General features: G+C 40.2%; 1 protein-coding gene across 1 annotated transcript; it reads left to right on the top strand.

The window, feature by feature from the left end:
- The first annotated feature begins 2,474 nt into the window (after window positions 1-2,474).
- LOC117403735 (ectoderm-neural cortex protein 1) lies at window positions 2,475-11,646 on the top strand. The gene is made up of 3 exons (XM_034006098.3): window positions 2,475-2,924; window positions 5,046-6,851; window positions 9,733-11,646. The coding sequence occupies exon 2, from the start codon at window positions 5,052-5,054 to the stop codon at window positions 6,825-6,827; it is 1,776 nt and encodes a 591-aa protein (XP_033861989.1). The 5' UTR covers window positions 2,475-2,924; window positions 5,046-5,051; the 3' UTR covers window positions 6,828-6,851; window positions 9,733-11,646.
- The last annotated feature ends 12,655 nt before the right edge of the window (window positions 11,647-24,301 follow it).

The raw sequence follows: 24,301 nt of genomic DNA, 5'->3' as shown, positions 1-24,301 counted from the left end.
CTCCCCTGCCTCCAGAGCCCGCTCCTTCTCCACCCTCGCTCCGCAGTGGTGGAATGACCTTCCTACAGATGTCAGGACTGCCCAGTCCCTGACCACCTTCCGGCGCCTCCTTAAGACTCACCTCTTCAGACAGCACCTGTAGAACTCCTCTTTTCCCTCTGGACACTTATCACTCTTCCTTAAATGCGCTTTACTTGCTCTTATCTGCTCCCTATTTTACTGCATTTAATCCTGTACTTTGAGTACTGTAATCTGTCACAAGTGTTATTTAATCTGTAGTATTTTGTATTTAATTATATCCTTATGTAACTATCACTGACACTGTTATCTGCTCCGTTATTGAATCGTATTTTGTCATATACTTGTACTTGCTAAAACCGAAGTCATTGTATTTTATCTTGCTCTTAATTGTATTAATACTTGTACTGTGATTCTTGAAATGTATTTGTTTACGACTGTAAGTCGCCCTGGATAAGGCTGTCTGCTAAGAAATAAATAAATAATAATAATAATAATAATAATAATAATAATAATAATAATAATAATAATAATAATAATAATATACTTACGGTGCTATTCAATATACCGCCACTAGGCGGCGATATCGTCCCAATTTTGAATACTGACTTTCACCATACACGTGCACTTTGACCTACGAAACATGGGAACTTTCTGTGTTAGACTTCCCATAAGCTTTAAAGCAGTTTTGTACAGTAGCGTCGATTCCAAACCATTTAGCATGTTTTTTTTTTTTTTTTTTTGGATGGTGGACAGTTTTTTTTAAATATAGCACAGTTTAGTCAATCAATGACTTACTGAATTTAGTGTTTATTTCAAATTTCCACTTGCTGAAGCTATTACAGTGTTATACACTCAGAAAGAAGGAGAGTAAATATGGCACAATATTTTCCACTTTCTAATATTAGTCCTTTTTTTCTTTTAAAGCACAATCATTGGGAAATGCACACAGATTTTTTATTTTGACATCCATGCCTGATGTTTTAATGTTGTATACATTGGTGGGCACATCTCATTAAAGGCGCGTTTTATATGCACTGTAAATGTGCATTGTGTCGTGAATCTGCTTTCTCAAGCTGCTCAGTGTGTTTAATGGACTTGCTTGACAGCAGCTTGTGGATTTCCACAAGGCGACAGTCTCAGTCTTGTCTGGCTGGATGTCTGCTGTGTTCTGCAGTGTTAATTAGGTCACTCTGTCAGTGCAAATTGAGAAAGAATATTAGTCCCTTGTGCCTTAAACGAACCTGTTTTTAGTATTCTCTGAAGGTACGGCGAACACCATAGAAAAGCATATGTTCTTGCTGCTGTGCCGCCCTGGTTTATTGAAGCTGAAGTCGAATTTGAACTTTCTATATGGTGATGAAGCAGCAGTTTAAAAAAAGGATCCCCATCAGGGAACGCAAACTCGGGAGGGACAGTTTCGATTCACCGCTCCATACTGTGAGGTTAAGCGCACAGCTGCAGTAGTACTGGCTATCTTTGTCCAGCAGGGGTCGCAGCTTGTCTTGTTGGAGGTATCGGCAGACGGGGACTGAACCTAATTTCTCCAGAGCTTTTTGGGGAGTTGCTGCGGAGAGGGAGCATATTACATTGCTTGTCTTTTTCCTATCCAGAATTCCTCACGTGAGAGGTTAAAAATGAAAGAACAGAGAGACCATTTTAGCATACTGCACCCCGGCACACGGTGACAACAAAAGTTACAGTTTAACAATACTTTTGCAGGAAATAAACATACGTGCAGAATCGATTTTGAGATAATAATTCATTGATTGATTATACTAGGAATACATATTTCACATATTTCCTATTAGAGCCGCTCTGTCCAGCACTAAGGACGTTAGCTTCAGGGATCTGACCAACGTGAAGAAAATATATTTAAAGGATACCTTCGTTCATTATTAATATAAAGACTGCTGCTTTATATATACCGCTAAACAGTAAAAAGTAATGCAAACATTTCAGCACACACACACACATTATCATAATGATTTTTCATGCATTGTATTCATTCACTCTTTATTATTGTTAAATCTATTTTTATGATTGAGCTACACCTACACGGAAAACATTACGTATACTAATTTTAATCTAACTTGTCACTCCCCTTATCATCCCAGTCCGAAATAGTTTAGCCACTTGTTTGAATTGCACTGGAACTATAGGAACTACATAGAATTTAGATTTTTATATACCAGTTTTTGACTTTTTTACCACTAGGTGGCGCTTTTCTCGTGCCAATGGGGCTGTATACCCTTCGCCTAAAAAATACCTTCATACGTTCTCATCCACAAACACAGGTGTCAAATTAAACAGTTTTCTGTGCATTTGCTGGTTTTACTTTTTTTTTCAGACGCGATGTCTGACTTTATTGTGCTTCTGTTGGTTTGTATTGTTCACGTTTCTTTCTCATTCTCTCTGAAGCCTGGCACTTTCCATGCCCCTCCTCTTTCTTCCCACTGTCTGAAGATCCTCCCTCACAGCGCTTCAAATGCAGTCCCATTGACTAACCCAAGCAGACACACTTACACACGCTGCATAGCGATCACATTAAAAGCAAGCAAGACGACTCGCCGCTGGCAGAGGAAAGGACTCCAACAAAATCCCTACTGGATCGTCTCACACAGCTATACTCCAACACAGTGTGGGGATACCGGGGAAAAGGGAACATACAGCACAGTGTTGCGAGTGCTCAAACTTTGATGGCACATAAGCATAGCATCACGCAGTACAAAGAGGAAACGAAAAGGATAAACGCGTCCACTCCTTTTAAAAGCGCTTCACCGCGGACACACGGGCACAGGGGGTCGATTCAGAGCGTCCCAGCTTTGTGAACACCGTGGTGTATACTCAAGTGGCATGGCCGGATACTAAAGGATTGTTCTGAACTATGTGCTCACTATAAATTGGTAAGTAAACTGGTATTCTAGTGGCGCTACGTGGGCTGTTTTTAATACAGTCGCAGTCGAACGAAGGATCGAAAGCCTTTAGACAAGGTTATGTGTTTCTGGGAGGATGAAGTTTAAAAAGAGCCGCTCGATGCAATTTATGAGCTGATGTGCCGACGCGATACAGTATCTTTATTCAGCCTTCGATCAGGGATGAAAAGCGCTACGTGGACTTTGACCACCTACCTTCATGTGTTATCCAGTGATTTATTTATATGCAAACAGTAAAACTTTCCTTTCTTTTTCTGGTATAAATCTTAAAATATTAGATTGCAGCATGCACAGGTCAGTGATGATGTCATTTCATTAAATAAAATGGATTTATCAATGCAAACCTTTCCTGCAAACAGGCTTCTTTGTGCGAGATAGGGGACTGCATGTACGTAGTTGTATTGTAGGTGATAGGATAACTGATAAACGGGGCACATAAAGCATAATGAAAAACGCATGTTATTTTTCATTGATTTAAAAAAAGAAAAACAGAAAACAAACAAAAAAAAACCTAACGGGGTCCCATGTTTAACTTGGCTAATGTGTCTTTGGTGATCTCATGGTTCTTTGCAGTCACTCAAGGGTCAGTTTGGGTTAGTGGCTCCAAAACAAATAAACAGAGGAAAGCCAGAGATGGGACACTGCTGTCTGTTCTACCTTACTGTCAGAAGTTACGAGTTTTCTCATTCGTGAAAATAACTCTGGTAAAGATTGGTCTGACGCGTTAGTGCCCTATACCTAAGGATTACAATTTAAAATAGTAAAATATTGCGTAGGCCAGTGGTTACCATGCCAACACCACCTAGCACCTCTGTGAAGATCAAAAGTAGGAAAACACATGCACTGTTTAACTTTCTTTTTAATCTCTATTATTTAAATATTCAATTTCTAGTCAAAATACACATTTGAATACACAGCATATTGATGTCGATACCTTTGTGTGTAATTTCTGCAGCGCTTCCTCTCGTGTTAAGTTTTTTAGAAAGCATTTTTTTTATAGTTAATTCGACAGAGAAGTTTAATTTCATACTCTATAGCATCGACAAATCAACTTGCCATTAACTTTCTCAACTATGTTAACGACCGCTATGGCCAAACGTGCATCACCCTATCGAATAAACTCATTTTGCTTTATAAAGTCGAATGAAACCAGCTAAATAATGTTACGTTAACATATTGAATTACATACCGCTTTGTAGTTTTCCACATACTTAAGGAAAAAGTGACAAAAATGAAAAATGTGGCATTTCGAAATTAAACATGAAATACTGTACTGCTGTTGGCTTCTGGTAGACTTGCGATCTCATTTTGTGTAGCTGTGTGTTCAATGTTTTGAGTTAGGGCCAGCTAGAACTACACACGAATGCAACTCAGTGTGACAGATAGACCAAGACTATGACAGAGGGTGCAGTGTCCCATCCATATGACCGCATTTGCAATCTAGCCTATTAACACGTGCTCTTGAGGCGATCTATGTGCTAATAGAACCACTAACACAGAATGTGGCCATCCCAAGAGAGTGCAGGAGCGACATTAGGGAGTATCGATGCAGCCTGCTGAGTCATTTACTGGATACGCAGCTCTGTAATTCCACATAATTCCTTTTCTATGCTATGCTGTGTGGACCCGTCACACGAAACTGACATTAAAGGCTAAAACGTTGCTTTGCTCAGTATTGCTTTGGGAATAGTAGATCTCTCAGATGAACATCATCCTGAGCAGAAACGGTTGTTAATACTATATTTTGAGAAAGGTGTCGTTTTACCTGCTAATGATGAAGTTGCAGAGTGGTAGAGACCATGGCTTTTGCAATAGTCACACCTTCATTTAGGCGTAGCTTTGTAATAGAACAGTATATATTAGTATATAACAGTTGGTATCTAAAATGATGCTGACAGATTTTTTTAAAATATCAAACATGGATATCACAACTAAACACATTAGTATTAGTATTACTACTAATAATAATACTACTACTACTACAACTACTACTACTGCTAATAATAATACTAATAATAAGGGCACACACTGGTTGGAGATAAAGGAACCCTCCTTTTAGAGAGTGCTCATTGTATCTTTTTTTCTTTGCAGGATTCAATGAAAATGTCAGTCTGTATTCACGAGAATCGCAAGTCCCGTTCCAGTACGGGCTCCTTGAACGTATACCTCTTCCACAAGTCTTCGTACGCGGACAGCGTCCTGACGCACCTCAACGCCTTGAGGCAGCAGAGGCTCTTTACTGACGTCCTGCTGCACGCGGGGAACCGGTCCTTCCCCTGCCACCGGGCGGTGCTGGCTGCCTGCAGCCGATACTTCGAGGCCATGTTCAGCGGGGGTCTGCGGGAGAGCCAAGCCAGCGAAGTGAACTTCCATGACTCCATCCACCCCGAGGTGCTGGAGCTGCTGCTGGACTATGCCTACTCCTCGCGGGTCATCATCAACGAGGACAACGCAGAGTCGCTCCTGGAGGCTGGAGACATGCTGCAGTTCCAGGACATCCGGGACGCCTGTGCCGAGTTCCTGGAGAAGAACCTGCATCCCACCAACTGCCTGGGCATGCTGCTGTTCTCGGATGCTCATCAGTGCACCAGGCTGTTCGAGCTCTCCTGGGGGATGTGCCTGAGCAACTTCCCAGCCATCAGCAAGTCCGAGGACTTCCTGCAGCTGCCCAAAGACATGCTGGTGCAGCTGCTCTCCAACGAAGAACTGGAGACGGAGGACGAAAGGGTTGTTTACGATTCTGCCCTCAACTGGGTGAACTACGACCTGAAGAAGAGGCACTGCTACCTCCCAGAGCTGCTGCGCACAGTCAGGCTGGCCCTCCTGCCTGCTATCTTTCTGATGGAGAATGTCTCCACGGAGGAGCTCATCAACAAGCAGGCCCAGAGCAAGGAGCTGGTGGAGGAGGCTATCCGCTGTAAGCTAAAGATCTTGCAGAACGACGGGGTGGTCACTAGCTTGTGTGCCCGTCCCCGCAAGACCAGTCATGCCCTGTTCCTCTTGGGAGGCCAGACGTTCATGTGTGACAAGCTCTACCTGGTGGACCAGAAAGCAAAAGAGATCATCCCCAAGACAGACATCCCCAGCCCTCGTAAGGAGTTCAGTGCCTGTGCCATTGAGTGCAAGGTCTACATCACTGGGGGCCGGGGCTCAGAAAATGGGGTGTCCAAAGATGTTTGGGTCTACGACACCCTGCATGAGGAGTGGTCCAAGGCAGCCCCCATGCTTATCGCCAGGTTTGGCCATGGCTCTGCAGAGCTTAAGCACTGTCTGTATGTAGTAGGTGGGCACACGGCAGCCACAGGGTGTCTCCCAGCATCTCCATCGGTGTCCCTCAAGCAGGTTGAACAGTACGACCCAGCCACCAATAAGTGGACCATGGTGGCCCCTCTCAGGGAAGGGGTGAGCAACGCCGCTGTGGTCAGCGTCAAACTGAAGCTGTTTGCCTTTGGCGGCACCAGCGTCAGTCATGACAAGCTCCCCAAAGTGCAGTGCTATGATCCGCTGGAGAACAGATGGACAGTGCCAGCCACCTGCCCACAGCCCTGGCGATACACAGCTGCAGCTGTGCTTGGTAACCAAATTTTTGTCATAGGAGGTGATACAGAATTCTCGGCATGCTCAGCCTACAAATTCAACAGCGAGACCTACCAGTGGACTAAAGTAGGGGACGTTACAGCAAAACGCATGAGCTGTCAGGCTGTGGCTTCTGGAAACAAGCTGTATGTAGTCGGGGGCTATTTTGGCACGCAGAGGTGCAAAACACTGGACTGCTACGACCCCACACAGGACACCTGGAGCAGCCTAACTACAGTGCCCTATTCACTCATTCCAACAGCGTTTGTCAGTACCTGGAAGCACCTTCCAGCTTAGAAATGAAGCTTCAAAACACCCAAGGTAAGAAACACATTCCTATCATTCTGTGTTTAGATGCAATGCATATGTATACAGTATAGGGTTAATAAGAGCTGCATTATATAAATTCAAAATGTAACTGACTGTCTGTTTGTATGTATGTGGAACCAGTGGTACTAAGTGGCTATTTTACAGTACCACAAATTCAAACACAGCACAGCGCAATGCAGCACGAAACGAGCAAAGCGATATTAAACACCCAAACCTATTTTCTTTTACATTACCAGGGGTTTATTTGGCGGCTTACACATAACTAGCTCAGATGGCTTCCAGATAAACACATGCAAGTATTAGCTGCTTCCCTTTATACAGTTTGAAAAGAGGCCTGTCTAAAACCATTATTGAATTCCAGAGAGTGTATTCAGTCCTCGCATAGTAAAATAATCCTAATCAGATTAGGTCTGTCTAAGAGCATATGCTGGTTATGACCGTGAAGACCAACTTTATCTTTATTTGCTGAAACATGACACTGATCAAACTTGATGAGACCACAGCCAATCCTGTCCCTAACAATGTCATTTTCTTAAGCCTGGACGCTCATAAATCTGTCCAGTCCTTAAGGGACTGTGACCGTCCAAGCCACTTGAACATAACTGTGGTACAGTTTATTCTTCTGGGCAGTTTATGTTTGCCGTCTTTAAAAATCTATATTTGGTGTCAGCCTCTGTAAAAAAGGTTTTATATACAAAGCACAAAGCAGTGCTGTTTGATTTAGGGTGCATTGCTTGCTAAACTGAGTTTAGTTTCTGCTGCCCTCAAATATTTATTTAATCAATACGAGCCCTTTTGTTATGCACTTCTTAACCAGACCCTGGTACTGAAAATACGGGGGTTTCAGATTCGCTTGATGGAAAACCAGTGTTAACAGCATGTTCAGAATTGACATATTGAAAACAAACACCACAAATATTAAATTCACATATTAAACAAGCCGTTTTCATTTGTTTTAATGTTGGCTTATCGGATTTCATCAGTAATTTTGGTTCAATATGAGCTGACTGGTGTTGAATGGGGTTATGAGAAGAGACCTTGGGTAGAAAGCAATCAAAAGTGCAATTAACAGCCTGTTATCCTCCCTGGCTGGCTACTGCAGTATCCATCTCCCGTTCGGGATTTGTATGCCCCAGTCTTCGTCAGACAGGTTTTAGTGGCAGGCTATCCGAAAGGAGAGCCGTAACAGATTTGTTTAAAAGTCAAATCAGCAGCCCCTTTGTCTTTGAAGCACAGGGTGGATGGTAGTGTGACAGAAGGAGCTTGGGTTAGCTGTGGGGCTGAAACAAGAAAGAAACGGTGGAGTTTGACAGTAGGCTTAGAAAACAGAGTCAGTTGTGTGCCTCCCCCCACCCCACCCCCCACTTGGGATTTCTTTTTTTAAATGTAGGTTTTAATTAGGAATCACGGTCCAGAATTGATAATGTAACTTTCACTGGGGTGTCAAAAATAATTGCTCTTTTATAATTTCAGCATAGAGAAGTTACATTTATCTACTCTTTTGTTCTTCACATTAAATGTTTTTGAAAACAAATAAACAAATAATAAAAAAAGTGTCTCTTGATGTCATTCCACTGTATTTTTCTAAGCTACAATGTTAAACCCAAGAGATCCCTTTGTTCAGGCTTCCAGCAGCACCTTTGTTTCCATATGGAATGCTCCCCACCTTGGTTGGCTGCAGTTAATTTCAAAACTGAGGTTCCTTTGTTGCCGGCTGTTAATTCTCTTCAAACAGTCCCTGCTGGTTACAAAGGGGCCCAAGGACAATGTTGTTATCCTGTTCTGTTAAATCAGTGGTTTGGAAGAGGAAAAGGAAATGAATCCCTAACTGCATTTTGTTTTCATAGCCGTTAAGGTCCAATACCTGTTAGTCTTTAAGAAAGCAGTCGCTTCAGCCCCTTTGCATTAGTTACACACAGTAAACTAAGACTGGTGTGTGATTAAATCATCATTTGTAACCAATTGAAGCCCTGCTGTAATTTACTGCTGTTTCTGCCACAGTGCTGCGCCTGCAATTCTTGCCTGTGAGGTTTCATCCCAGATAACAGGCAGCAATTGGTACAGCAGCCATGTTTAATTACGTGGTGCTCTCTGTGTAATTATATTGTAAGTGAGACTAGCTTAATGTTCGAGCACACAGGGTGTCTGTGTGCTGGTGTATTATTTACCACGGCACATTCATGCTAGCGGTCTTTACATTTGGGCTTCTTTGTGTTCCAAACGCTGGAAGTGGAAATTGCTGGCTAATTGCTATTCTTGCTTTACAGCAATGAGACAGATACCCTGTCCTTTGCCAAAGATCACAAATCATGTTTATTACTGTGAATGAAATACATTTGTGTGGGGGGTGGCACAGTGGAAGCTTGTTAGTACAAAAGCTATTTTTGAAACTTCAGCCAAGAAGGAAGCAAAACACTATTAAAAAAAATAAATAAATAACGGACAGTCTAAACTAATTTTAGTTTAAGCTATTAAAGACTGCAAACGAAACTGATTTACAGAAAGAACTGCCGCACCCACGACCTGTCCTTTGTTTAACCATATAAAAGCTATTTTACTGGATTTTTTGTAACCCATTGTGGGTCAAGGGTTAAAGTTCAAACGCACACCAGCGTTTTTGTTATCTAAATCATTCTATTGACAAAGCAAGTGAAGAGAATTCAAATTTAAACAGCTGAGTTAAGATGGGGTACACAACACCAAATCTCAAATCAGTTGTATTTAAAACTGCAGGTGACATTAGTGAGGGTTGGAATCATGTTTGCAGTTATGAACCATCCCTTTGATCCCTTTGTACTGCAAGTGTATTCCTCCAGTAAGGATTTGGACAGTGCTGCATTTGTTTGACATGCTTCTCTCTTGTTTTTTTCAGATAATGCTGTTCTTGCAACAAATCTAATGGACATCTACTGTGAAGAAGTAAACTTTACCACATGGCATGAAGGATAAAGGGGATTGGGGATTTGGGAGGGGGGGATCATGGGTGGGAGACTTCTTGAAGAAAATGATGTCTACCCTCGGAATGTCTGCACCACAAGCTGGACATGAAGGACCAGCCTCCTGTTCTGTGCATTTAGAGACATCGTGTTGTTTAAATATGAAATAATGAAGCTGCGTTCTCCAGATGAGCTTCTGTAATCAAGGATTACTGTCAACATTAATCAGCCCTCACAAAGGAAAAGAAAAGGACAGGGGTTTACATCAGCGCAGAACGCACCATTAGAAATGTTCATTGACTTAACTCCACCATTTGTGTGTGAAATTTGAAATGGTTGTCACCTCACGACATGACATGTTGAAGTGCCAACACCAGCCGTGGAGGAAATCGGGCAGTTCTGAAGCCCTGGGATGTCAATTTGAGTGAAGATATGATTGGGGTTTTGCAGCCTTCTACCAACCCAGGGCTTGGCCTAGTTGTAGGCTGAACCTGGGTCGTTATTTAGCTTGCCTTTGTTATCTGAGCAGCCTGAAACTGCAAAACCAGCAAGACAAGATAAGAAGCTGGGACTATAACTGAATCTGGATAATAACAATAATATAAAAAAAAAAAATAACTTGTAAAAATAACTTGTACAGGCAGTATTTCTACAGTGAAAATGCTAGTATACATATACTGGCCTTAAATGTAATGTTATAATTTATGAAGAATGATGTTGTTGTTGTTGTTGTAAAGATACATATTTGATGTCCTCGGCTCAGCTACTAGATATTTATTGTTTTGCTGCTCGTATGCTTCTGGAGGTTTTTGTTTAGTCCCATGCACAGCCCCTTCTGTTTGACTGGGCTATCATTTTGCACATTTTGTTTACTTGGCTTTTTAAACTGTATTTTTCTCTTCGAATCCCCCCCGCCACTCCCCCCTTGCCACATTCTAGGAGAGCAGTCAGGGGAGGTGCGGGTTGCTGGGGTGTCTCAGGAATCAGCCAGTTGGAAATGGAAGGATTATAAGGCCAGGAGCTGCAGTTACACAAAATGTGTTAGGCTGAAGGTAAAGGCTATGAGGTCACAGACAGTCAGGTTACACAGTTAGTCTTAAAAGGGGGTTAATGAGAGGTGGGTGAGCTGTGAAATAAGATAAGGGTCTTCTCCCAGCAAGTTATTTATTAGTTATTTGTACTGGACGCTGAACCCATTTTAAAAAAGTGTAAATTGTGTGTCAGGGGCTGCGCTGTGGTGGTTGCTGGTGTTATAATGACTGCTTCGAGATTGGATGGAACAAGAAATGCAACACTTGTTTTCAAGTTAGCTAATTCTATCACTAAATTGTATTTATTTTGTTTTTGGCGCCCCAGCCTTTCCGAATCTTGTATTAGGAATCTGGAATCCTTGTTTCACTTTCTTACCTGAAACTTGTACTACAAACTGGGAGATTTCCAAACAATCTTTTTTTCAAACTCGCCCATATCATGCAAAAATGCCGAGGCTGACAGTTTTTCTGTGCTCTAGGTTGCAAAGTTGCATAACCTGATGGACCTGACCTTGGGCTACTGTAGTTTCTGCCTAGGACAAAAAAAGAGAGTGTATTTAAATCAAAACAGTTTTATAAGATTTGATATTCCTAAAAGCCCTGAATTGAATTCCTTGCATGATTGGAAAATGATAGGTAACATGTTACAGCTGCTTTTCCTTTTAGCCGTGTGCAGGCAGGCTGCAGCATCGACTCCAACAGGCTAGGCCTGGGTGTCTGTGGGGACTCTTTTGGACCCCTGCTTTTCTCAATTGCTGTGAGAATTCTGGCTTGCTGCTCTGCTATTCCAAATGTGCAACACCCCCCCACTTTTAACCCCCAAAACAATTCACAGCACACTGCACTCCAAAACCAGCAGACAAGGAGGTTCTTCCCATTTTCTCTGCAAGTTGCCATAGAAACGTATTACAAAGCCTTCTATTTCTAGTGTATTTGTGTGTGTCCTTTTCACTGAGCCTGACACCTGTCTGAATAAGAGATGCATAGTTTCCCTGCCCTGACTCAATTAGATGTGTGCATTCAGCAATATGCTGGTGTACAAATAATAATGTGCTGATGGTTGGTTGTTTTTTTTTTTTCATTGTTGTTGTTGCATTTATAATTTTACATTTTGGACTACCTGCAATTTAATATTATTTTGTACAAGTGGTTTTTTTTTTCACAATGTGAAATTCCTGATTTAATAAAATTCAAGAGTTGTTCTCTTTTGTTCTAAATATCTGGTTGTGCTTTTGAATTAATTTATTAATGACAGTTTGATTGCTCCTTTTACATTTATGAACTTAGAAAGATGGTATCTGTGGCTACAGTCTGACGTTTAAACAAACAAGTTATTTAGATAACGACTTATTTAACTGTTCTAGGTTGCTGTTAAAAATAATAATACACAATTTAATAAGTGATGAGATAAAGATTTGAATAATGTTCTATTAATTACTATCATTTCCATGTTTTCATAAAAGACAGAGGGGAAGACTTATTTACAGCTGTTTACACAAAGAAAGACCCTGTCTACCAACAGCAGTGATGTTCACATCAATACCATACAGCATTTCTTTAGATTTTAAACCACTGAAAGCAGTGTAACTATGGATCCACAAAATAGCATTAAGAACTGAATGTATTCTTATATATTTCAGTTCAGAAGGGAAGAGTGAATGTCTCTGATAATAAGCATTCCTTGTGAAATTACCTGACAGATGCTTTTTTCCTCTTTATTGCCATGCAGACTGAACATTTCCCATGACTTGTTTTACCTTTCTTTAAAATGCAGCACACAGACAGGGCATTGCTAAGCAATTGGAGATGTCTAAATAATCTTATCTACATACCCTCCAACTGTACCGAAGTGGCCAGTACAATACAGACTGTCTTACTTTGGTACCAGACCCTCACAGCTTGAAAGTGTGCACCGAATTGTGAAATTCACTCTGTCTGGAGTACAGTAACTATGCACTGTTGTGATATAACATACAGAAAAACATACAGATTTTAACACAAACCTCTATGAAATTTCATTAGAATTTAAAACATATAGTACTGCAAAAAAAATAAAAAAAACTTACTAAATCAAGGTAAATATAGCTATTGTCTTGATAAACTAACTGAGTTGAGTGGGATGAGAGACTATGGAATACTTGGATGCCCCTTATTTCGCTGTTGAAAGTTACATAAGCATCCATCAGCATTTTCTTTTTCAGTAGCAGTTTTTGGTCTTTTATTGGTCTGTTTTTATTTATTAAACAAGTATCACAACATTTAACCATTTTTACACTTTATTTATTTATTCATTCATTCACATGTTTCATGAATTTAAAACTTTATTTAATTAAACAGTTCTATATGGGGCTTACTATCCCTGAACTGATAAAAAAAAATAGGATAAAAAGAAAAAGAAAAAATCGAAGCCATTGAAAAAGAATTCAAGTGTTTGTCATTGAATCTAAGGTTATTTTAGTGTTTCTAAATTCACCATTGAACTGAAAAGGGACAACATGAATCCTGAATATACATTTCCTGTTTTTTTTTTTTTTTGGAGAAATTCAAACTTCCAGCTTTCTGCTTGCTGCATGTTGTACCACAGTAAACCTTCTGAAAATCATAAAACATATGACAGGAGATATTCATTTGATAGGGCTAAACCATCAAGCTTGAAATGAAAAGCAAGTAGATCTGACACTTACAATAAAAAGGCAGCTTCTGTCCCATTCACTCGTGAAAATGATACCATTGTCAGCAAAGTGTAATTTACAGCTCACATCTTTCTATTATTAGGTTGGAAGACATGTCTAAGGCTTGTGTAAATTGCTGTACAGTTTCTCCAACCAACCAGCAATGGCTGCACACAATGTCTGCTCATCATCTTTTTACTTGTATTGCCTCTCAATTCTTCAATAGGGACACTGAGATGATGGTTTAATCTAATGCAACAGCACTACTTATTACTACTTATCAGGGATGTGCTGCTACTCATACTCAAACGCGGAATTGCCTTTAAGAAGCATTTATCAGCAGGTATTACATCAATCCATTCATTAATGTGTTGATCTCAAAATGAGAAAAGCTGTCCTTCCCTCACCTTTACGACTGAGTACCAATCAAGGGCAATTCACTTCCGCACGGAGTGTTTTAAAAGCTGCTTGGAAGCGAATTTTCCTCTCAGTCCGGGGCACTGGCATTTTTAGTACCCTACTGCTACACAGGATGTAAACTGACAATTAAAAATGAATTGCCATTGATTGGTACTCAATTGTAAAGGTGAGGGAAGGATAGCGTTTCTTGTTTTGAAATCAACAAATGAATGAATTGATTTATTGAATACCTGCCAATATATACATCTTAAAGGCAATTACGAGTAGAAGTACAAGTACCAGAATCACCACACCCTACTATTTGTATCTCTTTAGACAAAATCAAACGGTTGGTGTTTATCGTTCAGCATAACCAGTCAGCAGCTTTAACCAAAACAAACTGTCAGTGTGACTAAAATGAAAATGGAAGATTATCAAAAAAAATTACAAATTTAAATATGTACACTACCATCCAGCAAGTATTGGGGCACCCTATGTTAATCATTAGTCTACTTGAAGGAAGACACAATTAAAATGAACCGTTTTCATCTGCAATGTAGTTAATATCTGCCTAAGATATTCCTAAAACAGGAATACGTCAGGTTGAAAAAACATTTATTTACTATGGAATGCCCCAGCAGAGTAAACAAGTTCTGGTGTTTAAAATCCAGCTCCCAGTCACCAGGCAAAGAAAAAACAAAACAAAACATTGCAAAAACTGGTGCTGGAAAAACAAGCAAACAAAAAAAGAAACAAAAAGCAATTGACTCTGATTGATGAGATTTGAACGCTACCCCCATCGGTGTCCCAATACTTGTTGAAGGATTGTCTACATAGGAGTCGATGATCACGAACCGTCTGCCAAGTTTGTCTTCTAAAATCAATGACCCTTGTGCTTTATTCCCATTCTCTGCATAGCACTTTGAGATGCTCCATTCACTTGAAAGGAAACCACAACACAAATGTCATTCATTTACTGTTAAAATTGGCCTCGATGTGACGAAATGTTGACTGAAATTTTCACGCACTGCATGACTTTCGTTATGTGTCTGGTGCCTCTACCTGACATTCTCAAACATTTCCAATGGGGTGAATGGGGTGGGCGTGTCTCTGAATGTGTGGATTCCAGGGAACTGACCGAGCGGGTGGGTTAAATGGGCTGCATTCTTGGCCACATGGTTCAAAGTGCTTGGGTTGTGCCTGTATACCCCCCACTACCCCCAATTCTCCATCAGCTACCTGCTGGGAATGCTTTTTAGCCAGTGTGTTCTGACAAGACTGAAAAGAATTTCCCAGGACCACCTGCTGGCTCTGCAGAAGGCACCTGAAAAAGCTTGGTAAACAGTGCCTGATAAGGGAGAAGACCCTGCCAGAGGTTTATAATCCAGCCCTTAACAAGGCTTTCATTCACAGCCTGCTTCCTGAACATGAGGGGGTTCGGTTTCCATTAATTCTTTCTGCTGGAAACAAGGCCTGCTGGCTTTCCAAAAGGTCAAGATATGATTACAGCCGAGCAGAATGTATAGGTGGCCTTGGTCCCTGACTCTAGACCTGTGTTCAAGATTAGACAACTACAAAAGGGAACACGCTTCGAATTCATGCTATTCACAGAGCATCTTCTGAATAGCCTGCCTCTCTCCTTTCACATTCACACGACCATGCAGAGAAACGAGATGACGGAGAAGCTCCCTCACAAAGCTAAAGGACTTGAATGTCAGCCGTCATTCACGGCAGCTGGACTCATTAGGCACCGGCCTCACAGCTTATTGTGTTACTGTGAATGTAGCTAATCAAAGATTTCTTTTTCCATTTACAGGTAAGAGTGTTATCAACATTTGAAAGGATTTAATAATACAAAACACATATTTTATAGATTCTGTGGACCCTATTCACAAAAATGTAAGTACCTTCAGATTTCATTGTCTTAGTTTTTTTAATGTCCCCTTAGCTTTTTTTGATGTTTGCAATCCTATTGCAACACTGTCCATTTCAATTCTACAGTATTGGCAGTATTGTCTCTGGAGGGTCTTTGTACAGTACATTGCTTTTGTATGAAATACAGAGCCCTGTTTACAAGACTTGATAAATCAAAAAGGGTGTTAAAAAACAGTCCTTAAGCAAACATTCCTTAAACTAGTCCTTAAAGTAAACATGGCCCTCAGTCGACTGTGTCCCTCGTATATCACTAGCAGCAATTTACCCAACAGCATCCAACAGGCAGTGCAGTGCAGGTGTGCAGATCATCAGCACTTAATAAATCATAGACATGCACTAGATCAGCACACTACATTAATGATTTAGATTCTGGTATTGTAAGCAAACTTGTTAAATTTGCAGACGACACAAAAATAGGAGAAGTGGCAAACACTGTTGCAGCAGCAAAGATCATTCAAAATGATCTAGACAACATTCAAAACTGGGCAAACACATGGCAAATGACATTTAATAGACAAAAGTGTAAGGTACTGCACGCAGGCAATAAAAATGTGCATTATAAATATCATATGGGAGATACTGAAATTGAAGAAGGAATCTATGAAAAAGACCTAGGAGTTTATGTTGACTCAGAAATGTCTTCATCTAGACAATGTGGGGAAGCTATAAAAAAGGCCAACAAAATGCACGGATATATTGTGAAAAGTGTTGAATTTAAATGAAGGGAAGTAATGTTAAAACTTTACAATGCATTAGTAAGACCTCAGCTAGAATATTGTGTTCAGTTCTGGACACCTCGTTACAAAAAGGATATTGCTGCTCTAGAAAGAGTGCAAAGAAGAACGACCATAATTATCCCGGGTTTAAAAGGCATGTCGTATGCAGACAGGCTAAAACAATTGAATCTATTCAGTCTCGAACAAAAAAGACTATTCGGTGATCTGATTCAAGCATTCAAAATTCTAAAAAGTATTGACAATGTCGACCCAGGGGACTTTTTTCGACCTGAAAAAAGAAACAAGGACCAGGGGTCACAAATGGAGATTAGATTAAGGGATATTCAGAACAGAAAATAGAAGGCACTTTTTTACACAGAGAATTGTGAGGGTCTGGAACCAACTCCCCAGTAATGTTATTGAAACTGACACCCTGGGATCCTTCAAGAAGCTGCTTGATGAGATTCTGGGATCAATAAGCTACTATCAACCAAACAAGCAAGATGGGCTGAATGGCCTCCTCTCGTTTGTAAACTTTCTTATGTTCTTATGCTCTTATGACATGTGGCAGCAAAAATAATTCGCTACATTGCCAAGTTTAAGAAAAAATATAGAGTAATTTATGTCACAAATGACCAAAGTTTTAATTGTGTATTTTTTACACTGTTTTAATTATTTATTATAAACCTGTCAGATGAATGGAACGGGAATGCTGTCTTCTGATTGGTTGCTCTAGAGGGCATTAATGGCCAGGAAATGCCCTCAGAATGTCCATACAACCATCACTGATAAAGTACAGTAAGGTATCAACCTGACAAAAAGAACATCTAGCATAACAGTCAACTGTCAGAACCACAACAAACCCATGAAATAATGGCTATAACAGATCACAAAAACCAATTCTCTATCCAACAAATGAGAATGGTCTTCACATCTTTCCAATGTTTTAACCTGCAATTATTGATGTCCACCAGCCGTCAATAGTTGAAAATCAGACGCGAACCTTCCAACAAACTGCAAACCTGCAAAAGCACATTCAGAAACCGAAGCCCAATGCTTTGCTCCACCCTCAGAAATCTCAGCCACGAACATACCCGCTATGTTTCAAAACTGCACTTTCACAGGAAACCTGCGATTCAACTTGAAATAAATACACTTAAAAAATACAACAAAAAAAACCCAATAAACTTTCCAAAGTAAATAACTAATTTAATTCCTTTATTTTAAAAATAAATTTTAAAAATAAATTAATTAGTTTAATAATACTGTTAGTTATATTCACCTATTTAAAACTGTAACTTTTCGAAAAAGCAGACGAAACTCAACGGTCTTAAATGTTTTCCCTGTCTTAAATAAATTAAAAACAAAACGGTATTTTGATTTTTTAATGTCTGGTTCCCTGTGCTGTTCACAGGACACATAGAAAACAATAAATAAAAGGTTATACATCTTAATGTTATTGCTGTTAAAACCATAAACCTAGTTTATAATAGCAATCAGGACCTCCAGGCAGGGCATTCCTGGCTGTTAATGCCCCGGCTGGGTTAAAGTCCCTCGGCTTAGCAGGGGCATTGACAGCCAGGAAATGCCCTGCCTGGAGGTCATTATTGCTTAATTATACCCAAAGGGAGGCCCCAATAAGGGGTTAAATGATGTGTTTTATGTACCCAAAGGGAGACCTCAATAAGGAGTTTTATATATGTGTTTTTATCCTTTTAATTATTTTATCACGGTCACGGACACAAGTGATTGGGACCTTCATTGTAGTCAGCGGCGGAGCAACGATCACTTGGGCCCTGGTGCAAGTTTTCATTTTGAGCCCCCCACCCCCAACACACACACACAGACACACACCCATACACACTCACATTCATAAACTAGACCCATCTACTTTAAAATGTAATGTAAATGTATCTGGCACTGGAAACATACACAGCACTTCAAAAACGAATATGTAAAATATAATACAAAATAACTCTACTCACTCATTTGAATTGCATTCTGCGTGCCTTTCGTTCAGCAAAGTCGTCGATAATGTGCTGGAGGTTCATTTTTCTGGCGCGCTTGTTTTCAATGGATAGCAGCCCCAATTCACAGAGCCTGTCCTGTCCCATAGAACTCCTCAGGTAGTTCTTTATGAGTTTTAGTTTTGAGAATTACCTTTCCGCAGTTGCCACAGTCACAGGTATGGTAAGAATCATAAAAAGCGCAGTGCACACCTCTGGAAAACTGGCAGTGATGGCATTGTTTTCAACAATCAGCATTTTTGCCAGATCTTTCACTGATGATTGTTTTGATATGTCCCTTTTCAAACACGACTTGAATAACAACAGTTGTCCAGGGAAATTAGGGGAGATGTCTTTGCTGTGCTGCGTAGCAAGTCTTCCGTCTCCCTCATACAGGTCATCATCACCTGCAGAAATAAGCGTGTTCAGCTGGATCACTTTGAACAGCTCCACAACTGCCTGTAAGCTCTGAAATCTATCTGAGAGCTGTGCAATCACTATATCGAGGCACCCGTAAAAAACATTCACTCTAAAATAACTTTCAGAGTCAGCAAGTTGCTCGTCGTCTCGTATTTCGTCAAAATGGGTTTTACTTTTCTCCTTTGTGTTCCCTCAGACTTTGAACCCCCCCCCCCCCCCCCCCACCATTTGTCTGATAATGTTATTGCAGTGTTTTTGGCCTCCTCAAAGTCATTTCGAAATGCAACTAAATCATCAGTGGCACTATTGAGTAAATCTGCTGCTTTGTGGAGGTCTGTGTCTGGATTGTAGCATCTTTGACATGACATTGATCCTTTCCAATATCTTCGTTTGGAGATCAACAAGAAAAACAAAGCTTGACTTCTCCATTAATTTATGTAGTGCTGCAGCTTCACTGTGTTCCTTGGCATTTTTACTTAAAAGCACTATTTTAACGAGACACTCTGTGGCCATTGAAGGTCAAGTAACATTATAATGGTATTGTCGACACATTTAATCTACCTTCTAAACAGTGTGGGACTGAACTATACTGTTTACTGACCTGAATACTTATTGTGTGAATATTCAATTATAGTATCCCTGGGAAAACTATTGTCTTAGGAGGTATAAGTGTTCTTGTTGTTTATTCTATACAACAGTGCAGGAGTGAAAGTGCAAACGTTTCTGTCCATTCAGAGCATCCTCAGGGCTAACAGGTGAAGAAGACCCAGGTATTTAACCCATCCGCTTGATTAGAACAAGACTAAACACGGGCAAAAGCAGCACGATTGTCAGTGTTCAGTTGTATCAAAAGTGTGCTTTATGTAATGTGGTCTCTTATGCCATCAGCTATGAGGTTACAGGAACATGCAAGTATTTCAACACCTTTAACCCTTTCAGGCCTGAATTTTTTTTTTTTGTCGAGCTGAAGAAACTCCTTTTTTGAGTATACATGAAAACAGGACAACACTAAAAAAAAAAAAAAAATGTTACATATATTTATGCACTACCTAGGAGTCCTGTGAGGTTCCAAGGTGGTTTCTGATGGCATTTGTTTATGTACGGCTCTATGATAAGGACTGAAAGGATTAAGAAACAAGATGATCAGAACCCTCATCCATCACAGTGTATGCATTCCCAGCACATACCTTTGCAAACACCACCCTTCCCTTGGTGGTAGGGTTACTGGAGTCCTTTACGTACAGAGTCTGAATTTCCACTCAGTATGATGGTTTATGATGAGGTTAAAATCACACTGTTTGCTACTTACTTCCCAAAAGGATCTTTCTTATCTTTTCTGCTCAGAGCCTCAAGGTTATTTTAGTGGAAGCTGATTTAGACATTTAAAACAAAAACAACCCCCCCCCCCCCCCAAAAAAAAAAAACGACACATGTTTAATACAGTAAACCACATCCAGTCTTGGGAAAAAAGATTTACTGAGTGTGGTGTCCCAGTGATATGCCAAAAATGATTCATAGTTGCTTTAATTGAAAATAAATTGGCCCAATACTTTCATGACTGTAAAATACCATTGTTTTTATCAACAACAGCAACAGTGGAAAAAAACTGGAAACTTTGTAATTATTTCCAAAAGCTGTTTATCTTAATTTCACCAATTCCTGGGATTCAGAATTACAATAGCTGAGCTGGAGACAAACTATTTTCCCCGACCCGCACACACATAGATTTGATCAGCTTAAAAAACTTACTATTTTGACTAGCTTTACAAATCCATTTAGTCAATCTTGCATGAAAAGGTGATTAAGTGAATTATTTTAATTGCAGCGACTGCTGGTTTAGTTGCCTGTGAAATTTCATGTTACATACTTCCTTTAAAAAGGTCTCAATTGAACCGTGGAAGGTGCCGCTTAAAATGCCACGCAGCTGTTTAATTTCCACTCAACACCTCCCTGTCACAACACCTTCCACAGCATTCTATCAGAATTCACTCTGTGGTTGATCCTCTGGGTCACAGTCAGATTAGATTATCTGTAGGTAACAATGGCATGGTTTAGGGCTCCAGCCACTTCTGAAGTTCCAGTAGATGTTAAGTCCCACTTTCGTTTGCATAAATCGATGCTGAAGGTCAGTTCGAATTTTCAGCATGCAGGTTTCATTAACCCCAGCCCCCTCTTGGCTAATGCAAACATGCCTACAGCAAGCACACATACAGTACGTCTCCGATTCAGATTCAGAAACATGTACCACATACTGTGTGTTCCCTATAACTATACTCAGTTGGCTTTTTTCCATTCTGTGCTGATTTAGGAGGGAATTGGTTCCATTGGAATATAAAGCAAAGCTTTAAAAGGAATTGTGTTTAATCTTTGTTTATACAGACTAACCGGATCCAAAGGATATCATTCATGGAAAGGTTTTTGACCCGAGTGAGGCTTTAATAGTTCAGCGAAGAAAAAAAATCTGAAAACCCTGTGTATGTCGAGATTAGGACTCAGTAACGGAAAACAAACTGACGATTGTGGAACTTCTGTTTCCAATGGAAAAGTCCAATTTGTTCAATTCTCCAAAAAATTGTAACAGAATAAACTGTGAATTACTTATTAATTGGAGCTGAACAGTTTGTAAATAACAGGGTTTTTTGTGTTAAACATAAATTACTTAGTTAGTGATGGACAGCCCATCCTTAACACCATTGACCTGTTTATTAACCCTAAACACATGACTTCAGATTACAGGGCATGAACTGGTAATAATAGGCTAATTGGTTAGAAATTATATGCTTAATAATTAATTATGCAATAAACCAACTTCCCTATAGTCATTGATGAGCTATTCATGATTAGTCAACCCTGGTTAGTAATCCATACCTAATACATGTCTAAATGTGGGTCCTTAAAATAAAGTACGGATATTTATCATATGATTCTTTTAAATAAAGTCTAACCAGAAATGTGAACAAGAGCATGGATAGCAAGGCTGTTTTTTTTTTCTCAAGGTGGTTTATAAAAACAAAGCTCTATATAGAACAACTAGATCAACTGTACCTATTACAAGAAAAAGACAGCCTTAGTTTGTATTATCTACCTCATCATGCGGAGAGATCTCAAGGCATTGTACAGACAGGTAGCAGATGACCGTAGTTTTAGAGGGGCATTATATTTACTGTTTCTATCCTGAATAACCAGCTGATCTATAGGTTGAACAACCCCTCGAAATACCAGCTGAACTGCACAAACTGGTTACTCCAGCATCTGGGCATTGGTGCAGTGTTTTCATTCAGGACCCAGCTGGACACACCTTGGTTTCTTGTTTTACCAGATCTCAGGAACAAACAAACACTGAGTGTGGTCAAAAATAGAGCCCAGCAGAAAAGCTAAATGAATGAGGTACTGGCTCCTGGAGAACAAAGGCCAGCCCTGTAGGTATCCGCATGAGCTTACAGGGCGCCTGGCCAGTAGGGGTCACTGTAGCGTGGTGATGTGACTCAGTCGCTAGCGATTTTGCTTCCCTACACAATGGAAGCACCACAAGTTTGGCAACTTCACACCACTGACTGACCCTGCAACTCATGTGACTTACAACTAAAAAGCAGCCAGATATCTGTCTATCTATCAGTAAAGTGTGTATTAAATTATACACCTAGTAATGCTTGGATAATTTAACAGTTATATACGCTAACATTCTCATTTACTTCATTACTTTCTGAACAAATAAGAGTGTATGTCTGCAGGACATCTCAAAATAAACTTCACAACATCGAACAGTAATATTTTATAATAGAGATTGTAATGTAATACAATTTACTGGCCAGAATTTGAATGAAAAGTGAATGGAATATGAACACAAAGCGTTAACAGTAGGAGCTAGGGTTAAGATGTCCGTCACAATTTAACGTATTCATTATAACAGAATATGACACAAACAGTACAATATTCAGATTTGTCTAGAGAATTTTGGTCCTCATTTACTGTCGTTACATTGTAGATAGTTCGACCTAGTCCTGTGGAAGCAGAGTGATGTCTCATTTCAGTTAGCTCATGAATTACACACACGGGGATGAGTCTGTCTTTTTGTCTGTGTTTCTTTGCTCCTCTACCTCTAAAATGGTGTTTTCCCTCCAGGGGTCTGTGATTCTCTCAGGCACTGAAGACGGCTTCCCACTGGGGCCGAGAAGGACCCCTAGGCCTAAATTAAACTCTCTCTAACTCCCTCTAATTACATAAACAGAAGCCTTTGACCTCCCTGCTGTGCAGATAGACTGCTGAGCTTAAGTGAAAGAAATGAATCTCATATAGAGGAGCACACAGGTCAGATGAAGATTGAGTCCAATGGGGAGGTCCATGTCAAGCTGTTTATCAACAATACCGACTGCAAAACATTCTACCAAGCATGTTCTCATTTCCAGGGCTTCATTTCTAATCAAAAATTACCTTAGAATTAAGAAAGGGGGGTAGCGTTTTTGTTTTTAGATCTAATGTACTGTCCTTGATTTACAGTAGCTCCCGTATATACTTCAAATTCTCATCTGCTTGTGGTTCGGGGTTTCGTGCCTTATTGTTTGAACAATACCAGCGGCGGGCAGACTAATCTGAGGAATACAGAAGGCTTGTCATTTCTTGTCTTTACTAAATGTGTGAAGCAAGGTGCTAAAGCGCTGCTTTCCCAATTGAAAGGCTATACCCCTGATCCAACCAGACAGGTGGCAGAAAATATACAGATTGCCATGAAACAGAAGGCCCAAGCAGGCAACACAAGAGACACCACAGCAGGTCCTTACACAGACGACTATCAGGGTCACACAGTAATCTGCCATCACTTGCCCTGTTGTCTACAGACACCTCACCAACTGGAACACATGATATTTTTCCAGGCAGTCTGTGTCATCGGCTTTCCTTCTGAAACATGACTCTTGGTTGCATCTGTCCCTTTCCCCTAAAGACGTGCCAACCCATCTTCATTATGTTAATTGTATTATGTTAGTTTGATTAAGGATCATATGCATGTCCCTAAACTTTAAAATATTTACTCTTCTGTAGTGGGGTTTGGCAGTACTAGTTGCTGTCTATTGTTGCACTAGTTTCCAGTGTAAACGAATTTTGGTTCCCACCAAATATTTATACCCCAGGGGAACGGATATTTGTTCACACCAGTGAACATTAGTTCCCCCCGACATGTTTGTTATTTCTCCTGTGTTTATGTAAATGATGCATGTATAATGCTAGTAAATGTGAGCAATGCTTGCATGCTGTTATAATTGTGTATTGCAGTACGAGTGCTATATTGGGTTGTGCCTCTTGAATCCTTAGGTTTGGCTTGTTATTGAGT

The sequence above is a fragment of the Acipenser ruthenus genome, chromosome 2, assembly GCF_902713425.1.
Source record: "Acipenser ruthenus chromosome 2, fAciRut3.2 maternal haplotype, whole genome shotgun sequence".
NCBI classification, from domain to species: Eukaryota; Metazoa; Chordata; class Actinopteri; order Acipenseriformes; family Acipenseridae; genus Acipenser; species Acipenser ruthenus.
Note: the sequence above shows the minus strand (reverse complement) of the source record. Positions and strands in the feature narration are given on the sequence as shown.

What these genes read in the sequence shown, in the direction of transcription:
- LOC117403735 (XM_034006098.3), top strand. Translation starts at nt 5,052, where the DNA reads ATGAAAATGTCAGTCTGTATTCACGAGAATCGCAAGTCCCGTTCCAGT.